Genomic DNA, 21598 nt, shown 5'->3' with positions numbered 1-21598 from the left:
TCAATGATTTTTTATTATATAATAAATATATTAAGGTCCTCCCCTAATCTAAATTTTTCATAATCATTCACATGTTGATTGGTAGTAAATAAATTTAAAAGAAAAATTAAATCTTATCCATACATTAATAGTAAATGACACATAGAATAAAATTATTAAAAACTCAGGAGAGCTTAGATTTTAATCTAATAAATAATCCTTTTTTCATCATAAATATGAGTTGATAATATAATAAATAGTCTTTTATTTATTTTTCATCGTTATATACGAGGAATGCCTTACTATTGGCTAACAATTGTAGATGCTATTTACATGAAGTTCATTACTTTTTAATAGGGAAAATGACATCCAATCCCCCAACGTTTAGGAAAAGAGACAAAAAAACCCCTCAACGTTTCAAAAAGGACTTATAACCCCCTTTCCGTTAATAAACACCGTTTGTTTTAACAGTAAATTAATTTTTAATTTTTAATTACTATTATACCCTTATAATAAAAAATTAATATATTAATTTGAGATATATCACAATTAATAATTTTTTAAAAGCTTAAAATTGAGATACAATTATTTTTTTTGCCAAAATTATTTACTATAAATTATACCTTTCTAACAATAATAATATCGTTTTGATTCCTCAAAGAAAAAGGGTTTAATCAAATTTCATTTTATTAATAATAATCACATATGAAAGGTTTGATCATTAGAAAGGTATAATTTATAGTAAATAATTTGGGCAAAAATGTAATTGTATCTCAATTTTTAGTTTTAAAAAAATTATTAATTGTGACATGTCTCAAATCAATATATTAATTTATATTTATTATAAGGGTATAATAGTAATTAAAAATTAAAAATAAATTTACTGTTAAAACAAATGGTGTTTATTAACGGAAAGGGGGTTATAAGTCCTTTTTGAAACATTGAGGGGTTTTTTATCCATTTTCCTAAACGTTGGGGGGTTGAATGTCATTTTCCCTTTTTAATATTGTATTAGTCCAATAATGTGAAAAGGTGGGATTCAACTATGCCTTGGCTTGATCCCTGGCTTAATTCTTGTTTAATGGTTACAATCAGTAAATTAGAATTTGGGATGTAATGGAACTTTAGATAGAGAAAGATCAAATTTTAGTAGCCTTATCAAGATTAATTAAAGGTAAATTAAATAAAATTAATGTATAAAAAAAGGCATAAAAGTAAAGTGCACAGAAGGATTTTTATATGGTTTTGGGTCCGAATCCCATGTCCATGGATGCATGCTCTAATATTAAGTAATTCACTAGGTTGAAGAGATTATAAACTATTGGAACTTTGTACAAAGTGAGACTCCCTCAACGAATACCGCTGCCTGATTATAATTTATAAATATTGGGAACTGCGTCACTGTTTGTTAAAAAATCTGTAATGAAGTCGAAGCTTGGAATCACAATTATTCTTTTGAAACTTTAAATTAAGTTATTAACACTATTTATTGCTGGGGCCATATTAGTCTCTTTTAAAGTAATTATGAGCTTCAACCTTCGGCTTTCCAAAACCCAAGTTCAAAGAACATTATATAAGTTGTTGTCGTTGGATTAATTGACAGTGCAATCGTAACATATAATTTTTTTAATTGTTAACAATTTTTTATTATATATATAGTGTATAAATATTTACATATGTATCACGAAAACTTGTTACATATGATGCTGATGCAGTGATTATGAACGTAAAAATTATTATAAACCACGAGAAATCTGTTACAATTGCACAGTGCAACTGATGCACTTAGCACGTCCCTTATGTGTTGGAAATTTGAATGTTCTATAAATCTTTGATTCACTTTAGTCTTTTTCTAATTAGAGTGGGGCTATTTGAACCCATTAAATTACTCACTAAATCCATTTGCTAAATAAACACAACCTTAAATTTTAAATTTTTTTTATTTTACTCAATAAACCTACTTAAATATCCTTACTAAACCCAATTTTTATAATAATAGTGATTTTACTCATTAAACCCATATGATAAATGTTTCTTTGAAACTTTTATTTTTTTGGTCCTAAGAAAGTTTTTTCAAAAAAAAGTTTTTTTTTTTTTTTTTGAAGAAAGTTATGCAAGGAATATGATTTCATAGTGCATCATGTTGGTGGTTTTCAACAATATAATTTCCATTTATCGATTCAGAAGTTTTGAAACGATGAAAGCTCAACTAAATGAGTCTGTTTGAGGGAAATACTTCGGTGAGACCAGACGTGATGAGCAGATGTTTGGTGGCAGAAGTCTGCGAGCAGGTGTGTCCTGTAAGAGCCAGGTAGTAGGGGAACAAGGACAGGAATATCCTGCTCATCCACGAGCACGACATCCGCGAGGCCAATTTCCTGTAAGAAGCATAAAGTCATTCCTGCTGTATTCTTGCTAAGGGTTGATTCAAGGAGACCCGGTCAACGACAGTTGGCTTTTCATATGCATAATTGTTTTAATTGTGGATTACGGATGATGGTTGTTTAATATTTGGATAATTTATATTTGGATGATATTTTTCTGAATTCTTAGAATGAATATGACTCTTTGAATTAATTGCATGCTTTATTTTTATATGCTTCTTGATTAATCATTGAGATGTTCTTTTTGGTATAAATATGGATTCATATTGAATTTGAAAATTATATATGTGTCGCTTGATAAATGGATGGAGTTGTTGGTTTGGTATAATTGTTTAAGCTTATATGGAAACGTTTTTAACTATATTGTGTATTTGAGGATTTGTGCATTTTAAGGGGAGACTCTGCCGAAATTTTTCCTCGCACAAAATTGGTAATATCTTTATCGAATTATTTTTTATGCTTTTGTTTCAATTGCATATATCTTTTTTTATGATAAATGAGGAGATAAATATGATATGTTTTTGGTTAAAATTTTAATTGGCCATATATTTAGGGGAGCATATAATATGTTTTTGGATAATATGCATTTTGAACTTTTTTGTTGTCCAAAGGGGGAGACAAAATAATATATCATTTCAATATTGTCAAAATGAGGACAATAATATGCACTTTGAGTATTCTTTTGATGATTTTGATGATATATGATTATGGTGAGGACTTGATGATTTTGAGATATAATGATAATTTGTGAGTATATTACTATCTTGTATTTAAGGTAATGCTTGTTGTTAGGGGGAGATTCTTTCAAAATTTCCACTTGAACAACATGGATAACAAATTTGCTATTTTTATTCTTTTCCTTTAAGTTTTCTTTTTGATGATGAAGGGGGAGAAGAATACATGTTTTCAAACTTATAAAAATTTGCTACTTTTGTCTTTGCCAATTAAGTTTTTCTTTTTGATGATGAAGGGGGAGAATGATTTAATTTGTGTTATGAAAATATATGCATGTATCTAGGGGGAGCATGTACGCGAGGGGAGTTTTTATTAAACTATTTTCAAATCATTTTTTAACTTGCATTGATTAAGGGGGAGCTTTTTCATAACAAAATTAAATTTTTGAATGTGTTTTGTCATCATCAAAAAGGGGGAGATTGTTAGCCTATATGGCTATAAATATTGATTTTGATGATAACAAACCACATGTATTTTAAAAGCTTTGATAATGTTTTTAAAGTTTCGGATTTGGACTTATTTGAAATTATTTAAATGGTTTTGGGGTCATTATATAATTTTAAAAAGTTTGGGCAAAGTCATAATTTCATAAAGTTTGGGGTTAACGAAGAATTATTTAGAAATTCTGAAATTGGACTTATTTGCAAAGTTTCATAACATTTTGGGCCATACTACAGTTTTATAAAGTTTTGGGGTCAAATTGTAAATTTTGGGAAATGTTTTACTGTAGCAGTTACTGTAGCAAGCGGCTTACCGGATACTGATAAACGGCAAGCCGGATACGGGGCAGTAAGCACCAGAACGAAAGAGGCTTATCGGATATGGTTAAACGGCAAGCCGGTTACGACAAAAAATGTGCATAACGGCTAGTTTTTGAGTTCAAACTATATAAACTCAAAACCAATTCATTTTTGGTAACTCAAGCAAGCATAAACAAGTGCACACAACTTATATTGAGCTTCAAATTCGAAAATCTTCATAGATTAAATCTTCATTGAGCTATCATTTGTAAATCCACTCTTAAAGAGAGTTTTTATTGTAATTTTTATTTCTCATCAAATTGTGAGAGTACAAGTGTGAGAAACACTTGGAGTGAAGAGATTGGAGAGATAATCTCTTGTTGTAAAGGTTCATTGACACCTTGAAGTCAATTGTAAACGTTTGAAGCCTTAGAAAGGCTTGGATAGTGAAATCCTCAAGCCCGGTGTGCTTGGAGGCGTGGACATAGGCGGGGATTGCCGAACCACGTAAAAATCCTTGAGTTTGCTTTCTCTTCCCTTGATATTTAATTATTGTGCTTTGATTGAACTTATTGCTTTCAATTTTTATTAAAACATTAGATTGCTTGTTGTGTGGATTTGTTAGTATAATTTTTAAAATTCCAATTCACCCCCCTCTTGGGTTGCACACTCATATTTCAGCAACCACCCACGACTACGGAAATGGGGAATCCACTTTCGAGAGGTGGGAGGATAACGGGCGTAGACTGCGAAAAACTGGGATTCAGAGGAAGCCTATAAAAAGGTAACCAACGAAGGTAAAAGGGTTAGCATTTTCGAGATATAACAGAGATAAAGGAAATTCTAAAAGAGAGAAAACAACCTAACAGCCATAAGATTTGTGGCAAGCGTTCCCAAAACCTTCATATCTGACTTGAGCGTCGGAGGGTTTACGCCGGGAAAACAACCGGCGTACTCTGACCTGTCTGTGTGCGCAGGAACCTCTGGAGAAGAAGCTTTACGAGGAGAGATCTTGGTCGTTGTGAAGTTGATCGAGCAGAGACCCTGGTCGTAGAACGAGGACAACCAGAATCTCGCATCAACATTTTGGCGCTGTCTGTGGGGAGCTGAGCAAAAAGCTTCTGTTGATAGCAAGAAGAGAAGTGAAGCAAGTGAAAAGCAATGGAGACAGGAGGAAGTAGTGCACAAGGAGGTGATTTGAGGCTTAACGATTCTGTGACGCTGAGGGAGATAGCCAGTGAAGCACGGGAAAAAGCCATGTTCGACCGGATGGAACGGATGGAAAAGCAGATGGAGACCCTGACAACCATCCTGCATGAGCTGCGGAGTGAACGCAGGGTAACCCAGGAGGAAAGGGTGAGAGGTGGTTAAGTGGCACCAGGTCTTGATAGTACGAGGAGAAGTCAAACCACCGGGAGATTTTGTGGTGAGAGAGATAACATACCTCTGCGGGGAGAATTTCATAGAGAGGAAGAGCAGTCCCCAGCAAGACAGATTTTTGACGAGGACGACGAGGTGGCGAATACAGAGGAAATGGAGTTGAGGCAACACTTGCATGATGTAGAGCAAGAGCGGGATCAAGTTGCTGCACGTGACCCTGGTCGTGCAGTGCAGCTGGAAGAGGAAGTGCGCAGACTAGCGCAGATAATTGACGACATGCAAGGAAGGAGCAGAGCTCCTGGTTGGAGGATAATGCTGGACGGAGAATCACCGCTCGCAGCAGAGATCATGAGGGCAATTATTCCAAGGGATTTCCGCCTCCCAGACCTTAGATACGCGGGAAGAACTGATCCGCTGGTGCACATAGAGCGCTTCAACGACATAACTGGGGTACAAGGATTATCTCAATCCCAAAGGTGCAGGGTGTTCCCACTATCCCTTGAGGGACGTGCACGAGAGTGGTACATGAAACTTCCTCGGGGCAGCATTAAAACCTTCGAGCAGATGTGCTAGGAATTCGCAGAGCAGTTTAGTGGGGCGATGGCACCAGAAGATGACATGATGGAGCTGAAAAGCATGAAACAGGGGGAGCAAGAAACCCTTCGGGAATTCATCAAGAGGTTTCATCGTGCTGTCCTCGATTTGGGAGCCTTCAACCATCCTCAGGCACTAAGGGGATTGAAAGAGGGAGTGAAGATAGGAAGACTGTGGTACAACTTGAGAAGCCTATCTATTCAGTCATATGCGGCCGCATACGAGCAGGCTAAAAGAGACATAGAGATCAAGGAAGAAAAGGCGGCTCGGATAAAGACTGACCAGCTAGAGGGGTTGGAAAAGAAAGAGAAGAGGGCACCACCAGGGAATGGGCCGATCAGGAGGAGGGACCACCAAGCCTCAGGTAGTGGAGCAGGAGGTCGGGTAACAGCTTACCAGCCTCATCAGAGGCCACCACAATATCAGCGCAGCAGGGCGCAGCCTCCTCGTTCCCCAGCTAGGGAGCCTTGGAGAAGGCATGATTCGACATATGGTGGTCTTCATCAACACTCCCACGGCAGTAGAGGGAGCAGACCAGAAGTGTTGCTACTACCCCCAACTCAAAACGGAGCAAATAGAGAAAGGGCAGTACACCTGATCGACCAGAACCAGGACTACGAGCGGTATACTTCATTGAAGATGTCTTTGGACGAGGTGTACGAGGCCATAAAGGACTGAGGATTACTGTACCTCCCTGCCCCAATAACAAAGCTACCCGGCAGAAGAGATAGGGGACGCTATTGTAAGTTCCATGGCACCCATGGCCATACCACAGCAGAGTGTAGAGATCTCAAGACCCAGGTAGAAGATTTGGTGAGAAATCGGTACCTGGACGAGTTTATAGATGGGACCTTCCCAATGGTAGTCTCAACAAGTGAAGGGGAGCAGAGAGACAGGAACTTAAGGCGCGAGCAGCCTGCAGTTAGGGTGATAGCTGGGGGCCCAACATTGGCCGGAGATTCCAACAGGTCGAGGAAGAACTATGCTAGATACGCCATGACTAGCAAAGAGGTATTCTTCAACACCCCAGCAGCCAAACGTGCAAGAGTCAGGCAAGTGCCAATTATGTGGACAAATGAGGATGAAGAAGGAATTCTATACCCCCACGAGGATGCTTTGGTCATCAAGGCCACTATCGCTAGCAAGAAGTTTGACAGGATACTGGTTGACATAGGGAGCTCAGTTGACGTGTTGTTTAAGTCAACCCTGGAGGAAATGGGAATAGCAGACCTGAAGTTGGAATACACCAATACCTCCTTGAAGGGATTCGGAAGAGGAAAGCTGGTCCCACTGGGTGTGGTCGAGCTGCCTATCACAATTGGGAGCTCCCCGACAGAAAGAACTATGATACTAGACTTTGTGGTGGTGGATGAAGAAGGTCCATACCAGATGATCATCGGTCGGCCATTTCTGAGGATGAGCAAAGCGGTGCTGTCCAACCATTATCTGGCTCTGAAGTACCGGGTGAATGGGATAGTTGGAGTGGTACGAGGAGACCAGAGGATCGCAAGAAGCTGCTACTCCTCGGCAGCAAGGGAAGCAATGCAGATAACATCCCTCGATACCCGAGTAGAAAACAAGAAGGGCCATATAGAGTCAAGCAGATGGTGGGACCCAGAGCTTACAAGCTGGTTCGCACGGACGGCCACGAGGTGAAACGCCCATGGAACGCAGCACACCTCCGAAAATACTTCTAGTAAGACTTGTTCACATTTTAAAGCAATTTCTGCTCGTGCTCTTTATCTTTTATTTTTATGTTTTACGTCAAAGCAAGTTCATGTAAAATCAAAACCTGCAATTAATGGAACGTCGAGGAATGTCATTCACTTGAAACTGTGATAAATTTTCTAAGGCATGCAAAGGTTCGTGAAGTCTCAAAGCCTGTTTTATGGCGAGACAGAAGCCAAGCATGCCAGGATCTGCTCGACCACGTGAAGGCGAGCAGAATCCCCAAGCATCGAAGAAATCATCTAAGGCATGCAAAGGCTCGACAAGTCTCAAAGCCTGTTTATGGCGAGACAGAAGCCAAGCATGCCAGGATCTGCTCGGCCACGAGAAGGCTAGCAGAATCCCAAGCTTTAAAGAAATCATCTAAGGCATGTAAAGGCTCGACAAGTCTCAAAGCTTGTTTATGGCGAGACAGAAGCCAAGCATGCCAGGATCTGCTCGGCCACGAGAAGGCTAGCAGAATCCCAAGCTTTGAAGAAATCATCTACAGCATGCAAAGGCTTGACAAGTCTCAAAGCCTGTTTATGGCGAGACAGAAGCCAAGCATGCCAGGATCTGCTCGGCCACGAGAAGGCTAGCAGAATCCCAAGCTTTGAAGAAATCATCCATGGCATGCAAAGGCTCACTAAGTCTCAAAGCCTGTTTATGGCGAGACCAGAAGCCAAGCGTGCCAGGATCTGCTCGACCACGGGAAGGCGAGCAGAATCCCAAGCATTGAAGAATTTACTAAGGCATGCAAAGGATCGTCAAGTCTCAAAGCCTGTTTTATGGCGAGACAGAAGCCAAGCATGCCAGGATCTGCTCGACCACACGAAGGTGAGCAGACTCCAAAGCATTCGAAAAATTTTCAAAGGCATGTAAAGACTCGCCAAGTCTCAAAGCCTGTTTTATGGCGAGACAGAAGCCAAGCATGCCAGGATCTGCTCGACCACGTGAAGGCGAGCAGACTCCAAAGCATTCGAAAAAATTTCTAAGGCGTGCAAAGGCTCGTCAAGTCTCACAGCCTGTTTATGGCGAGACAGAAGCCAAACATGGCAGGATCTGCTCGACCGCGCGGAGGCGAGCAGAATCCCAAACATCGGAAAATTTTCTAAGGCAGGTGGCAAAACTATATGCCAAGCCCGATCCTGCTCGACCAGACGAAGACGAGCAGATTCTCAAACGAAAAATAACTCATGATTACAACACAAGAAAGTAATCAGAAAACATTTTTTAATTTGTTAATAATTAACAGAGGAGAGAATCTTCACAAACATGGTTCATTACAAGACAAGAAATACATCAAGAAGATGGTGGATCAGTAAGCCGAGCAGCGTCGGCGAGCTGGGCCTCCTCAAGTGCGGGGGGGTATCACCAGTTGCGCCGGGAGGGGTGCTCGCCTCGCCAACATCAGCAGGGATTGCACGAGGAGGAGAGCTTTCCTCCTCAATCACGATTGGCTCCACCCCTTGGGCATTTTCCTTGGCAGCCTTTTCCAGTCCCACGCGACCAAGAACCACTGAGTTTCTACTGCTGGTCCATTACATTACCCAACACCAGAAACTGGGGGACCGGTGTTTGAGGGAAATATTTCGGTGAGACCAGACGTGATGAGCAGATGTTTGGTGGCAGAAGTCTGCGAGCAGGTGTGTCCTGTAAGAGCCAGGTAGCAGGGGAACAGGGCCAGGAATATCCTGCTCATCCACGAGCACGACATCCGCGAGGCCAATTTCCTATAAGAAGCATAAAGTCATTCCTGCTGTATTCTTGCTAAGGGTTGATTCGAGGAGACCCGGTCAACGACAATTGGCGAGGCATGCTCTCCAGCCCGAGAATCTAGGCACGAAGGCCACGCAACTACCCACAACTACGGAAATGGGGAATCCACGTTCGAGAGGTGGGAGGATAACGGGCGTAGACTGCGAAAAACTAGGATTCAGAGGAAGCTTATAAAAAGGTAGCCAACGAAGGTAAAATGGTTAGCATTTTCGAGATATAACAGAGATAAAGGAAATTCTAAAAGAGAGAAAACAACCTAAGAGCCATAAGATTTGTGGCAAGCGTTCCCAGAACCTTCATATCTGACTTGAGCGTCGGAGGGTTTACGCCGGGAAAACAACCGGCGTACTCTGACCTGTCTGTGTGCGCAGGAACCTCTGGAGAAGAAGCTTTACGAGGAGAGATCCTGGTCGTAGTGAAGTTGATCGAGCAGAGACCCTGGTCGTAGAACGAGGACAACCAGAATCTCGCATCAACAGAGTCAAAATGGATGCTTCTCCATTGTTCAGGTTTGTTATCATCAAGTTATGTCAGCAAGCTTGATTTCTTAGTTAAGAATTGCATATTTACGATGATTGTTCATGAATTTTTCATGTGATAGAGCAATACCATGAGAAAGAAACATTTAAAGAGTGAATAAACATTAAAATATTTTAAAAATATATGGCTTGACAGAAGAATCACACCTCTTGATTGATTAGGATTTAATGAAAATATGATTAGAGTTTAATAAAATTATGTTGAATATGAAGATGGGTTGAAAGAGTAAAAATTTTGTTTTTTTTTTCTTTTTTATTATACTTTAATATCCATAACTATAATTTGATTCAGGGGTGTTTTAATCATAAATTTTTTTTTTCAAAAGTGCGCTTAGTGAGTAATTTGGTGGGTTTAAATAGCCCCACCCTTGTAATTATTATGTGGCAGCTGTTAATTACATTATTTATAACTTAGGACGACCTTTATTACGTGTATGTCATATGTTGATGCGATTTACTCGAGGCGAGAAAGTTAACGGATGGATCTCTTTGTGGAATCATGGTATCATGCATGCTTTATACTCTACTTGAGAAATTAGTGTCCTAGCCAAAATTTAAACTTAGTGGGGGTAAATTTAATTTAAGAAAATTATCTCCTAATCACCTCAACAAAGTGCAAGTAGCCCTTATGAATTTCTACTATTATCTTTGCAATAATACAAATTTTAATTTTATATCAACTAACTACTTTTTTATTAACTTTATTAATCACCACAGAAAAAATCTAAGACAAAATATTATTTTACCCCTAAAATGAAAAACAAATGATAAAATTATTGTCTCACCTTTTTAACTAAATTCAAGGGCAAATATGCTTCTATCTTAGATTATTTAACAATGATTATTGAAGTTAACAGGAAAATAGTTGGTCAATATAAAATTAAAACTTGAGGAGATGTAGAGATATTATCAAAAACTTGTGGTGGCTATTTATCTTTGGATATTCTTGAGGGATAATTTCATTTTAATTTTACATAAAGAATTTGATTTTCTTAGGGTGTTTTTATTTAATTTTAAATTAGCATTCATTCAGAATGATTTTGGTGATGAAAATATGATTTTGAACTTATTTTTTTGTATATTATTTAAAGCGACCAAATAAAAAATTTTATTAAGGAAAAACGCCAATTTTTGGTTGAAATTAAAAAAAATAAAATTTTTGAAAAAATTAGGGCCCTGGAAGCTGTGTGAGCATTGATATTTAGACCCAAAAAAAAAAAAAAGAGCTATGATAGAATGCTAATAAATAACTATACAGTCTGACAGTGCCAATTGAAAAGTACCAATTAATACAATAAAACAAATTTAGTGTACCGTTATTTCTATTAGTGTTCTATGAGCCTTTAGTTTTCTAATATTTTCGTACTCCTCATGCGGCCGTGCTCTAACTTTCCGGTTGAGTCATGCTCTAACTTTCATGGAGCATTACTTTTATCAATAATACTCTATCAACCTTAAGTTTCTTTGGTATTTTTCATCCCGCTTTTTGTGGGAGGTTTCTCTTTGGTTTATAAAAAAATAGCCTCTTGGTAGTTGGTACCACCTAGCTTGTCGGGAAAGTGGTCCCTTTTTAGCGTTTGAAAGAGTTGTTTGTTCCTAGCTGAACTGTGCTTCATCCATGCTTGAGTCAGCCGATTGTGAGATATTACCCATAATTAAATATGTTGATTTAAAAAGACAATATTGGTGAAAGTGAATGACTTACCAATCATATTATTTTACAAATTATATTCGTATTACATTACAAATTTATTGATAGTTACAATCACAAATCTGTTAGATTAGAACTATAATGGTGAAACTAATATATATGAGCATAAAATAGATGGATCTTTTTAATTTGTCGTGATCGAGCAAGTCGAATCTTATTAATTCACCGTGAATTGCAAGTTCTTTTTTTCTTTTTCCCCTAATATACTCATTTACAATAGAAAATATGTTGGATCCTCCTAGATTAATGGCAAAATGTGATATATGAGCTCAGAACGACCCATATCTATCTCCAATTTTTTTTATATTTAAATTTATTTTATCACATATACATACACACGAGTAACTTGAACCTTATATGAATGGAAAAAATTTACCATCCAATTAGTAGGTGCTTTCCCGAGTATAGAGCTTATCAATAAATCAGTTGTTGACAGTAAAAAAAAATCGATAATATTATCAATCTGATTGATTGGAGGTTAATTACAACTATTAAGAACTGATAATTGTAAAACAACATTATTAATAATCAACATTATACACATAAGTATATAAAACTTAAAAAAAAGGAAAAATTTAATGCCAAACATGTAAGCGCCATTGATTTACTAGTTGCCTAATAAGTTTTAGTTTTATTTAATACAATTTAACAATGCTCTATTACTTTACTTATTTTACCTTATATTTATATGTCTTAAATGCATGCATAAAAATTTATATTTTATTTTATATTGGGATATAGATCACCAATACTTTTTTTTTATTTCTTTTACAAATATTATGTCGTGTTTTACTTGCCTATTATTTATAGTAAGTTCATTTTTTCAATTAGTGATATAAATTTAAAGTTAGTTTATAAGTTTTATAACATATTTGTAAGTTTTTATTGTATTTACAAATATAATATAATAACTTACCAATTATTTTACCTTATATTTACATGTCTTTTGCTTAGTTTATTAAATTAGTTTATGTTTAATTTTGGATACATTTGAACAATTATCATTAACTAACTTATTTTACATTACATTTACACATTTTATTTGTACCTGTATTAAATTTATATGTAATTTTAGAATTGTCATGTCTTTGGTGTCGTGACGGCATTAAAGTATGGCCCGCTGTGGTTATTCTTAATCTTCCATCAACTTTGGATATTGCTAATTTTTCAGTAGTGGTCGTTCGAATTAATCTCTTTTCAACTTGTTGGGCATTGTTATCTTTTCAGCAATTGAAAATACGTCTAAGATATAATTTTTTTAAGGTCATTCTATTGAAAATAATAGCATTGGTATACTGACAATATAATAGCCATAGAATTGACTGGAGATTAATTCTAACTAAAATTGTTGACAAAATTACAATCTACAAGACCTAGAGTTCTTCTATTAGAAAAGGAATAAAAAATAAAAAATAACGGACTTGACGAAAATTGATTATAAAAATAACTATACTTAAAAGATCAATACCCATAGTTGACGGGAGATAGATAATTAATTACTACTAATAAGAATTTGATTATAACGCTAACTGCATCATATGAAGAAGACTTTTACTTTCTTGACACGTTGAGAACCACAAGCAATCGAGATTAAGGAATATTATCACTGATAACCGATCAAGATTTAATAATTGTAAACTTTTGGCATTATTAAGAAAAAAAAAAATCACATGCATGCGGTTTGCGACCACTCAGCAAACAAGTCAAGTCAAAAGATGTATCATCTATTATATATATATATGGAGCTATCATTCATACCTTGAAGAGGAGGGCACATAAGAGTTGAAAAAAAGTAGGATCCAACTTTGAGAAAAAGAATTTAAAAAAAAAAAATCAAATAACCCACAATAATCCTGTGCATTTATGATACGTATTTATATCTTAATTAAATGACGTGGCGTATAATCAGTAATGATTAATAAGCGCAATGAAATTATATATCATAATATATATAATGTAATATCAATATCAACAATTATTGATATTATGATATAAACTTTGCATATATGTATTTTTTAAAAAACAGTAGACACAAAACAATTCAAAGAAAATCTGGCTAGCGCGTCCAATGCCTGATTACAAACTCTTGATCGGATTGGCATAAGCAAACATTGAATATCAGCACCATAAACCAAACAACTCATTACGAATACCATTTTGACTCAAAACCAACTTAAGCTCTTGTAGAAAATCTGACTCAACCACTAATGAAAACAAATCAGTCTCACTAACAAACCGTATACCAAAGCGCAAGGTTTCAAATTCCCCAAGATCAGTATCATCCAAATAAACTCCTTGATATATGAACACCTGATACCATCATAATTCCCTCGTGATTGAGCACCACTGCCCCCATAACCTACAATTCTCCTGCGCACATCAACAGCAACATCAAGTTTCAACCACCCTTTAGGTGACAGTGACACCTCCCAAGCAGTAGCATTATTATTCAGAATTTGGAAATTTGAAACCTTCCTTGCACCTTCAAAAGAGTTCCATACACCTTTCGTGCAAGAACCTGTTGAGGCCCCATCACCGCATGCTCATACAACTATTGGTTACGTGCACACTATTTAATCCACGGAATCATTACCAACAAATGAATTTCATTGCTAGACAATACAAATGACAAGCAATCAAACATATCCGACAAGTCAACACAAGGGATGATGGAAAAATATTTAATACATCTCATTCCTTGACGGAGACAAAGCTTACATACGTGACCAAATTTAAAGTACCATTAATTCATTTGTTTCGTAGCTTTTGTCAAAATTTTCAAAACTCTCATAAAGCTCAATGTCATTAACTCTAGTCTCTACATCCATTGAGTATAGGCATTTAGTTCAAATACTTTTGCGCGCGTGTGCGTATATATATAAGTATCCCACACTTTAATAAAATGTAAGAGCGGCTCGCTTTTGTAATTCATACTATATTTTTTCTTATGTACTTTTTAGTCTGTCAAACTTTCTTTGATTTATTTACAAGTTTTAGTCGTTTTGGCACATGTGAAGGTGAAGAGATGTAATACTTTGCTTGTGAAAATTATTAATGTTAATAGGAACTGTGATAAAAATTTAAGGGGGGTTAGCGGCCGAATAAATAAGATAAGTTAAATTTACTAATTAGTAAATCAAAAATTTAGCTAAATGATTCTTCAAAAAATGTCAGTATCATTAGATTTTTCAAAGTTAAAAGATAGACGAAAGGAGCAAAAAAAAACAGAGGAGAGAATCCGAATGTGTTGTGTATCTTATGAACTTAATGCGACAGACCTTAAGATTAAGTGTGAACTAGGCTGACGTGGGCCTACAAAAATAAACTAACTGGTATTGATTTGTAGAGATATTGAATACTCAATCAATTGAAATACCAAAGATTAGTATTTACATAAGATATCAATAACTTAAAGTATTAAAATTGGACTTTTCGAAATGAAAAATACTAAAAATTGAGAGATTCAAGTTTCGTTCTCCTATATATATGGCCGAAGCTTTAGGTGAGTAGTAATCCCACGTGAAGATCTGCAACTTCAAGCAATCTTCTTTTATATCAACTCGTTACAGCAACATGTTACTGTCTGTTCTTCTTTTTCTTCTTCTTCTTTTTCCATTTCTATTTTTGCGCCTCAAACACAGCAGAAATAAAAACAAACTCAACTTACCTCCATCCCCACCAAGGTTGCCCATAATTGGAAACCTTCACCAGCTAGGCACTCTCCGTCATCGCTCTCTCAAAGCTCTATCCAACAAGTATGGCCCTTTGATGTTCCTGCACTTGGGTCATTCTCCAACTCTTGTTGTCTCATCAGCTGAGATAACTAGAGAAATTATCAAGAATCATGATATTGTTTTCGCGAACCGTCCCAAAAACACAGCTGGAGACATCATCTTTTATGCCTCCAAAGACATTGGTTTTTCTAATTATGGCGAATACTGGAGAGAAGGTAGGAAGGCTTGTGTTCTTGGGCTTTTGAGTAATAAGAAAGTGCAATCATTGCAGTATGTAAATGAAGAGGAGGTTGCGATCATGACCAACAAAATTCGTTCTTCGTGTTTCAATGGAGGTTCCGTTAATTTGGCTGAGATGCTACAAACTGTTGCCAACAACGTAATAGCCCGTTCCGTTCTTGGTCGGAGGGTTGAAGAAGAAACTGCTGGAGGTAATAGCAATAAGTTCGGGGAGTTATCAAGAAGGATGATGATTCAATCAGCATCCTTTTGTTATAGAGACTTGTTTCCTTCTTTGGGATGGCTGGATGTCGTTACGGGACGCATTGGTCGCTTGAAAGCAACCGCTAGAGAATTTGATGCTTTGTTTGATCAGGTGATTGAAGAGCACAGGATATCAGAAATAAGTGATGAAGATAATGACCAGTCTGATGAAAAAGATTTGGTGCATACAATCCTCAAACTTCAAAAGGATGGCAGGCTTGGGATAGAACTCAATCAAGACAATCTTAAAGCACTTCTCTTGGTATCTCTCTCCCCTTGATTTAGAATTTCTGCATATTTAAGTACAACTACATTTAAAAATATATCAGACAAGCATATGTATTATTAGCTGTATATTATATAGTAACAAGATTTTTTTTTATTAAATAATTATCAATTACAATCTCACTTACTTATACACTTGCATGATAATAATACATAGGCGGCAAATTGAGGTTTTATTATTTCATCTTTTAGGACATGTTTTCGGGAGGGACAGAGACAACTTCAGCAACAGTAGAATGGGCAATGGCTGAACTGGTTAAAAATCCAAAGTTGATGAAGAAAACTCAAGAAGAGGTAAGGAGAGTGGTGAAACACAAATCAAGTATAAATGTGGATGACATCAATCAGATGAATTACCTAAAATGTGTCATCAAAGAAACTCTAAGGTTACATCCAGCAGGTACTATTTTGTTTCCTCGGATGACGTCAACAAGTGTCAATCTAAGAGGTTATGATATTCCTGCCAACACAACTACATATATAAATGCGTGGGCCATTCAGAGGGACCCAAAGGTGTGGAATAGAGCAGAAGAGTTTTTGCCGGATAGGTTTATTGACAGCACGATTGATTTTAATGGCCAAAACTTCGAATTCATTCCTTTTGGTGCTGGGAGAAGAATTTGCCCTGGGATGTTGTTTGGAAAAGTTGCAGCTGAGTATCTGTTGGCCAACCTTTTATATTGGTTTGACTGGAAGCTTCCTGGTGGTGCAGTTAATGAGGACTTGGATATGACTGAAGTTTTCGGGTTGACTGTTAGTAAGAAATACCCTCTTATTCTTGTGCCAACATTGTATTTACCTTAGTATTGCAGGAATCAGTTTGCTCAAGGGGTTTGGAGAGGGTGGTCGCTATCAAGTGGAAGTACCCTCGCAAGATCATTCATTTCCAGTCTTCGTTGTGCGTCAAAGGTAGTCATGTTCCGATAGCTATGTCTTTGTTTGCTTAGTGTTTGTGTCTTGTTCAGTCAGTTTGTGCTCAAGCTTTAGTTTTTCAGAATTTTGTCTTTCAATAAAAGTTGTCTTCCTTATGCTTTGTCTTGTACAAGTACGTATTTCATCAACTACTGATGTCAATATACGTAATGCATAAGAGAAATAGGGTCATTCTACTATTTTTCCTATTAAGCATATATCCAGAATATGTAACATGCCTTGTGATACAAATAAACTAGACTTTTGTTATATATATACACACATGTATATATTAGTCATTCTTAGGTGCGAACGCCCTCATTCTTTATGAATACACTTTTAAGCCGTGAGATTTAATAACATTAAAAATTAATTCTCTTAAATAACATGACTTTAAAGCATGTTGACATGGAAAAAAAAAATGAGGGCACCTACATTAGAAAAAGACTTTATACCTATATATATATATACATAAAAAAAATTTATTTTGAGAATTTTGGATTTTGTTAAAATTTGTGATGTATTTACAACGTTATAAGCTGGTGTATAATATTATAAAATAATTTATAATGTTATAAACTCGTCTTGAATATTAATAAAATCTCAAACTAGAAATTGAGTATATGTATTTGCGCAAAGTAAATTAGTTCTTTATGTATACATATGAGCAATTTTATAATAAGGGAATCCTTTACTTTAACAAACTAAGGGACAAACTAAAAGAAAAAAATAAAAAAATGCAATGCAACTTATTTTAATCCTAGCCTAACTTACCCACCCCAAGTCTAAGTATTCAGAGAACAATTGACAACAACAGTCCCTTTTGCTTTTTCTTTGCTTCACAAACAAGTGAACCAACCATATATTATGAAGTTTAATCTTATTTACGATATAGAGATAATTTGCATGCAGTTTAGGTAGCTAAAAGTGACGAGCTTTTTCAGTGATTGCGTTAACACTAGTGGGTTACATGGGATACTAAAAATTTATAAAAGACTTAACTAATAAAACCAATTTCTCCAATTACATTAGTTCTACCAACTATAAAATTCCATGCCCAAAAAGTTTTTAGATTAATGCTACCAATTAATAAAGATAGAAAATCAATACATTAATTCAAAGGAATTAGATTATTACAACGGAAAAAGAGCTAATGAGACCAGATTCATCACGGTCCATTCTTATATTGGAACTTGATCTATCAGCAATGCTGCAACATTTTGTTTCATTTCATTCCCCACATGGGTGTATCCATCGCCTTCCTTGTAAACCACATCTATAACCCTCGCAAGATTCAAAGCACGCATAAGCAGAGGCATTGGAACTGCAGTAGGATTGAGGCACTCTTCGTTTATATCCTTCCATGCATTACTAACTTGCCTATACAACTCCTCACAAACCTCTTGCTCTGAGAGTCCATGCTGCTTCATATAACATTCAACAGCCGAGGCAGCGTGCCCTCTCTCTTGCTCAAACTACACACGCGCGCGCATATTATGCATTATAACCCGAAAAATTTTAAATATCATGCACATAAGAAAATTCAAATTCAATTTGTTACCTTGTGTGATTTTATGTCATCCATGAATCTTCCAATTATTTCAGAAGCTCGAATTATCTTAGGTCGACTGAACACCCAATCAAAAGTCTCCTTTGTCACTATATTGTCCATGCCCAAAAAAGATACAGTTGTGAGCATGGTGTAACCGGAGGTCACTAGTGCCACACGCATATACTCCTCCATTTTAGGAATGTAATTCTCATGGAACCATTTGGATTCATCATAGTAGCCTTCAACAAGAATTTTCATCTGCCATATGCATGCTTACATGTTAACGGTATAAAAAAAAATCTTTTTTTTTTTTGACACTTTGGTCTTTCATAAATTGTTTTCAGCACTTGGCATTTTGATAAACTTTTAATACCTTATTTTATCCTTGGTCTTAAAACACTAAGAGAAAAATACTTTTTTGAATGATAAATGTTATATTTTTACCTACAACTTCATTAATAATTGAGACATTCACAAATTAAAACGAGTTAATTGATTGTTAACAGTCATATTTACCTTTTAATAATTTGTTTTTTCTATTAAAAAATTATCTCTAGAAAAAAAATGAAGTATAACAAAAATTTTAAATGCCCAAGTAATAGTTAAAAAAAATCTAAGAGGGATTGAAAAAAAAAAAAAAAAAGGTTGACTGCCAAAAAATGGAAGATCTCAAAGAGAGCTGACAGTGACATACTGCTTCCTTTGCATATTGAACTCGATATGACCATCCTTCATTGGCAATCTCTTTCTCAATTTCATTGTAAAGATCCAATAATGCCCCAAAAAATGTTTGCATGTATTCAGGGAGTTGGTCCATGCTACTTTCATCCCACCTAAAAAACAAAAGTATATATATAGTCCAATTTTCTTGGAGGTTTAATTAATTAAAGACATGATCGTCTTTAATTTACCCAAAAAGAAATCTGACCAATATTCAAAAGTTCAAACCTCTCAATTACTTCTGTAAAGAGCTTGAGCTCTTCAGGAGTGCCATATACATCGTAGATATCATCTATAATTGATGTCATGGCAATTACTTTGGTTAGTATTCTTCTAGCAAGAGAATAATTGGGCTCGAAATACACTCCCAATATCCAAAAGTAGCACTCAACCATTCGGTCTCTTGCGAAAGGCAGCTTTCTGGCAAAGTCCAAATCCTTCCACCATCTGAAATGCAGTAATTATTAATTAATAGAACTTAATTATAGTTAATTATCATCTCAAGACCCAAAAAAAAAAATGGAAATGTTATAAATCTGAAAACTTGCCTAGAGATTTCACAAAGTTCCTTCTTGTGCAAAGATTGCACTAGATTGAAATCCAACTTTGCAAGTGTTAATAAAGCTTTGTCATGAGAAGCATTGTGTTGGTAGATGGAAATGTAACGCCTGTGTTCTAGCCTGGGTAGTCCCCTGTGCAGCGGCTGCCGCAGTGCATGCCTAACTTGTGCTTTCAGAGGATTGCTTAAATGGGTTGCCACGGACTTAAGGTGAGTGGTTGTAAAAGCAATGGCCTCGTCAAGTATATCTTCTCCATGCACTCCAAGATGCGCTGCTTCGTACAGGCTCAACATTCCTAGCACATCACTTGCCAATGACTCCTTGAAATTACCTTTGTCATCTTTGAACATGTTGAATTTATCTGATATATACCATGACCAAATAAAAGGGCCGGGTTGATTATATTATATGAAGATACATAACATTACTGGTACCATATATACAATTTGAGAATATATCATGTTTAATTTGGAGAGTGTATAACATGCATGTGCCATGGACTCGTCACACACACACATACCGCATGAAACATTATAGCCGTGCTGCCTTAAAAGTCGAAATCGAAGCGAAATCCTGTAGAGATCATCTTCGGTATCGTCATCGGAATATTTTTCATTGTATAAATGCTGTAATGCTTGCTCTAACTCTCTTTCAAAGTGATATCCCACGCCCAGGCGCTGAATAGCATCAATAAGGTTCAGCTGTATAGGACCAGCAGTGGCTAATAGCTTTCTTCCCACTTCCTCCTTCAGTGCTTTGAGCTCTTTTAAGTCGCGGGCATGATTCATCTATGCACATATACCAAATTAAATGGTGCATTTTGCTTGTTAATACCACTAATTATAATCTGAAAAATGAAAAAAAGTCATAATAATTAGTTTGCCCTATAGCACCACCACTTCATTAGAAAAGCATACCTTGTCCTCTGCTGTGTAGTTGGCGAAGCGATCACCCCAAACGCTTGGGTGAAAATTTGCTGTCCGTCGCATAACCTGGCTTTTAGCATTTTGGGACGAAATCTGAGGAACTTGAATAGACATGTTGCCCGCCGCAAGGCAAAGGCACTTCTACTTAATGATAAACAGGGTGCAACTTTTCTCTTAATCACCTGCACAATCTAATATCTATATATATGGAGATGGACTAAAAGTATGTGTTTTGCTTTTTGGAAGGAAATCTGAAAGATAATGCACTTTGAGTTAAAAATATTTAATTGCAAATCTAGAGAAGTAGACATGGGATTATATATATCTGCAGTTAATTAATTTCTAGGATACGGGTTATTCTATCATGCTCTTTATATATATGGAATATTTATGCATCTCTACCATAATCTATGTTCTTTGTCGTATAACTTCATTTTGCTTATTAGTACGTAGAAAATTTAACCATTTTTTACAAGTTATTTATTGCTTACGGTAATTGTCTTCTATGAAATTAGCAACTGTTTATAGAATTGTGATTTATTGCATCAATGGTGATAATTGGCACGATTACTACTGATATAATTTTTTCTCTTAATTACTTGTTTCAAGCATATGGCTTGCACAATCTAATATCTATATATATGGAGATGGACTAAAAGTATGTGTTTTGCTTTTTGGTCCCTAAATCATTGGCCCTCTCAGTCTGCTCAAATTTGAAATTTTAGCGTTATGGCTCTTATCGAACCAAAATCATTGTTCAGCCACGGGCGATGTGCTCACTTGACACATGCTACATTAATCTATAGAAGTAGAATTTTTATTCTTAGTATTATTCGCTTACTGAAATGGAACGTTATCCAACATAATTAATGGTGGTT

The 21598-nt window shown here is 36.1% G+C and overlaps 2 protein-coding genes across 2 annotated transcripts; one reads left to right on the top strand and one right to left on the bottom strand.

Moving 5' to 3' along the window:
* The first annotated feature begins 15016 nt into the window (after positions 1–15016).
* On the top strand, positions 15017–17236 carry LOC102607444 (cytochrome P450 71A1). The gene is made up of 2 exons (XM_006477488.4): positions 15017–16027; positions 16243–17236. The coding sequence occupies exons 1-2, from the start codon at positions 15122–15124 to the stop codon at positions 16852–16854; spliced, it is 1518 nt and encodes a 505-aa protein (XP_006477551.2). The 5' UTR covers positions 15017–15121; the 3' UTR covers positions 16855–17236.
* An 861-nt stretch (positions 17237–18097) lies between these two features.
* Positions 18098–20834, bottom strand: LOC102627944 (sesquiterpene synthase 2-like). Its single transcript, XM_006476842.2, has 7 exons — positions 20712–20834; positions 20315–20582; positions 19783–20155; positions 19463–19681; positions 19209–19347; positions 18524–18772; positions 18098–18437 (listed from the first exon to the last, which is right to left on the bottom strand). Exons 1-7 carry the CDS (start codon positions 20832–20834, stop codon positions 18144–18146), a joined length of 1665 nt encoding a protein of 554 aa, XP_006476905.2. The 3' UTR covers positions 18098–18143.
* Positions 20835–21598: the final 764 nt, after the last annotated feature.

This window comes from Citrus sinensis, chromosome 3, assembly GCF_022201045.2.
Source record: "Citrus sinensis cultivar Valencia sweet orange chromosome 3, DVS_A1.0, whole genome shotgun sequence".
Lineage (NCBI taxonomy): Eukaryota > Viridiplantae > Streptophyta > Magnoliopsida > Sapindales > Rutaceae > Citrus > Citrus sinensis.
The sequence above is the reverse complement of the archived record's forward strand: the minus strand, read 5'-3'. Positions and strand labels throughout refer to the sequence as shown.

What these genes read in the sequence shown, in the direction of transcription:
- LOC102627944 (XM_006476842.2), bottom strand. Translation starts at nt 20,834, where the DNA reads ATGTCTATTCAAGTTCCTCAGATTTCGTCCCAAAATGCTAAAAGCCAG. An exon ending in ACTACACAGCAGAGGACAAG is followed by an intron (nt 20,583 to 20,711) that starts GTATGCTTTTCT and finishes ATATGTGCATAG; the next exon opens with ATGAATCATGCCCGCGACTT. An exon ending in CGGCTATAATGTTTCATGCG is followed by an intron (nt 20,156 to 20,314) that starts GTATGTGTGTGT and finishes GGTATATATCAG; the next exon opens with ATAAATTCAACATGTTCAAA.
- LOC102607444 (XM_006477488.4), top strand. Translation starts at nt 15,122, where the DNA reads ATGTTACTGTCTGTTCTTCTTTTTCTTCTTCTTCTTTTTCCATTTCTA. An exon ending in ATCTTAAAGCACTTCTCTTG is followed by an intron (nt 16,028 to 16,242) that starts GTATCTCTCTCC and finishes TTCATCTTTTAG; the next exon opens with GACATGTTTTCGGGAGGGAC.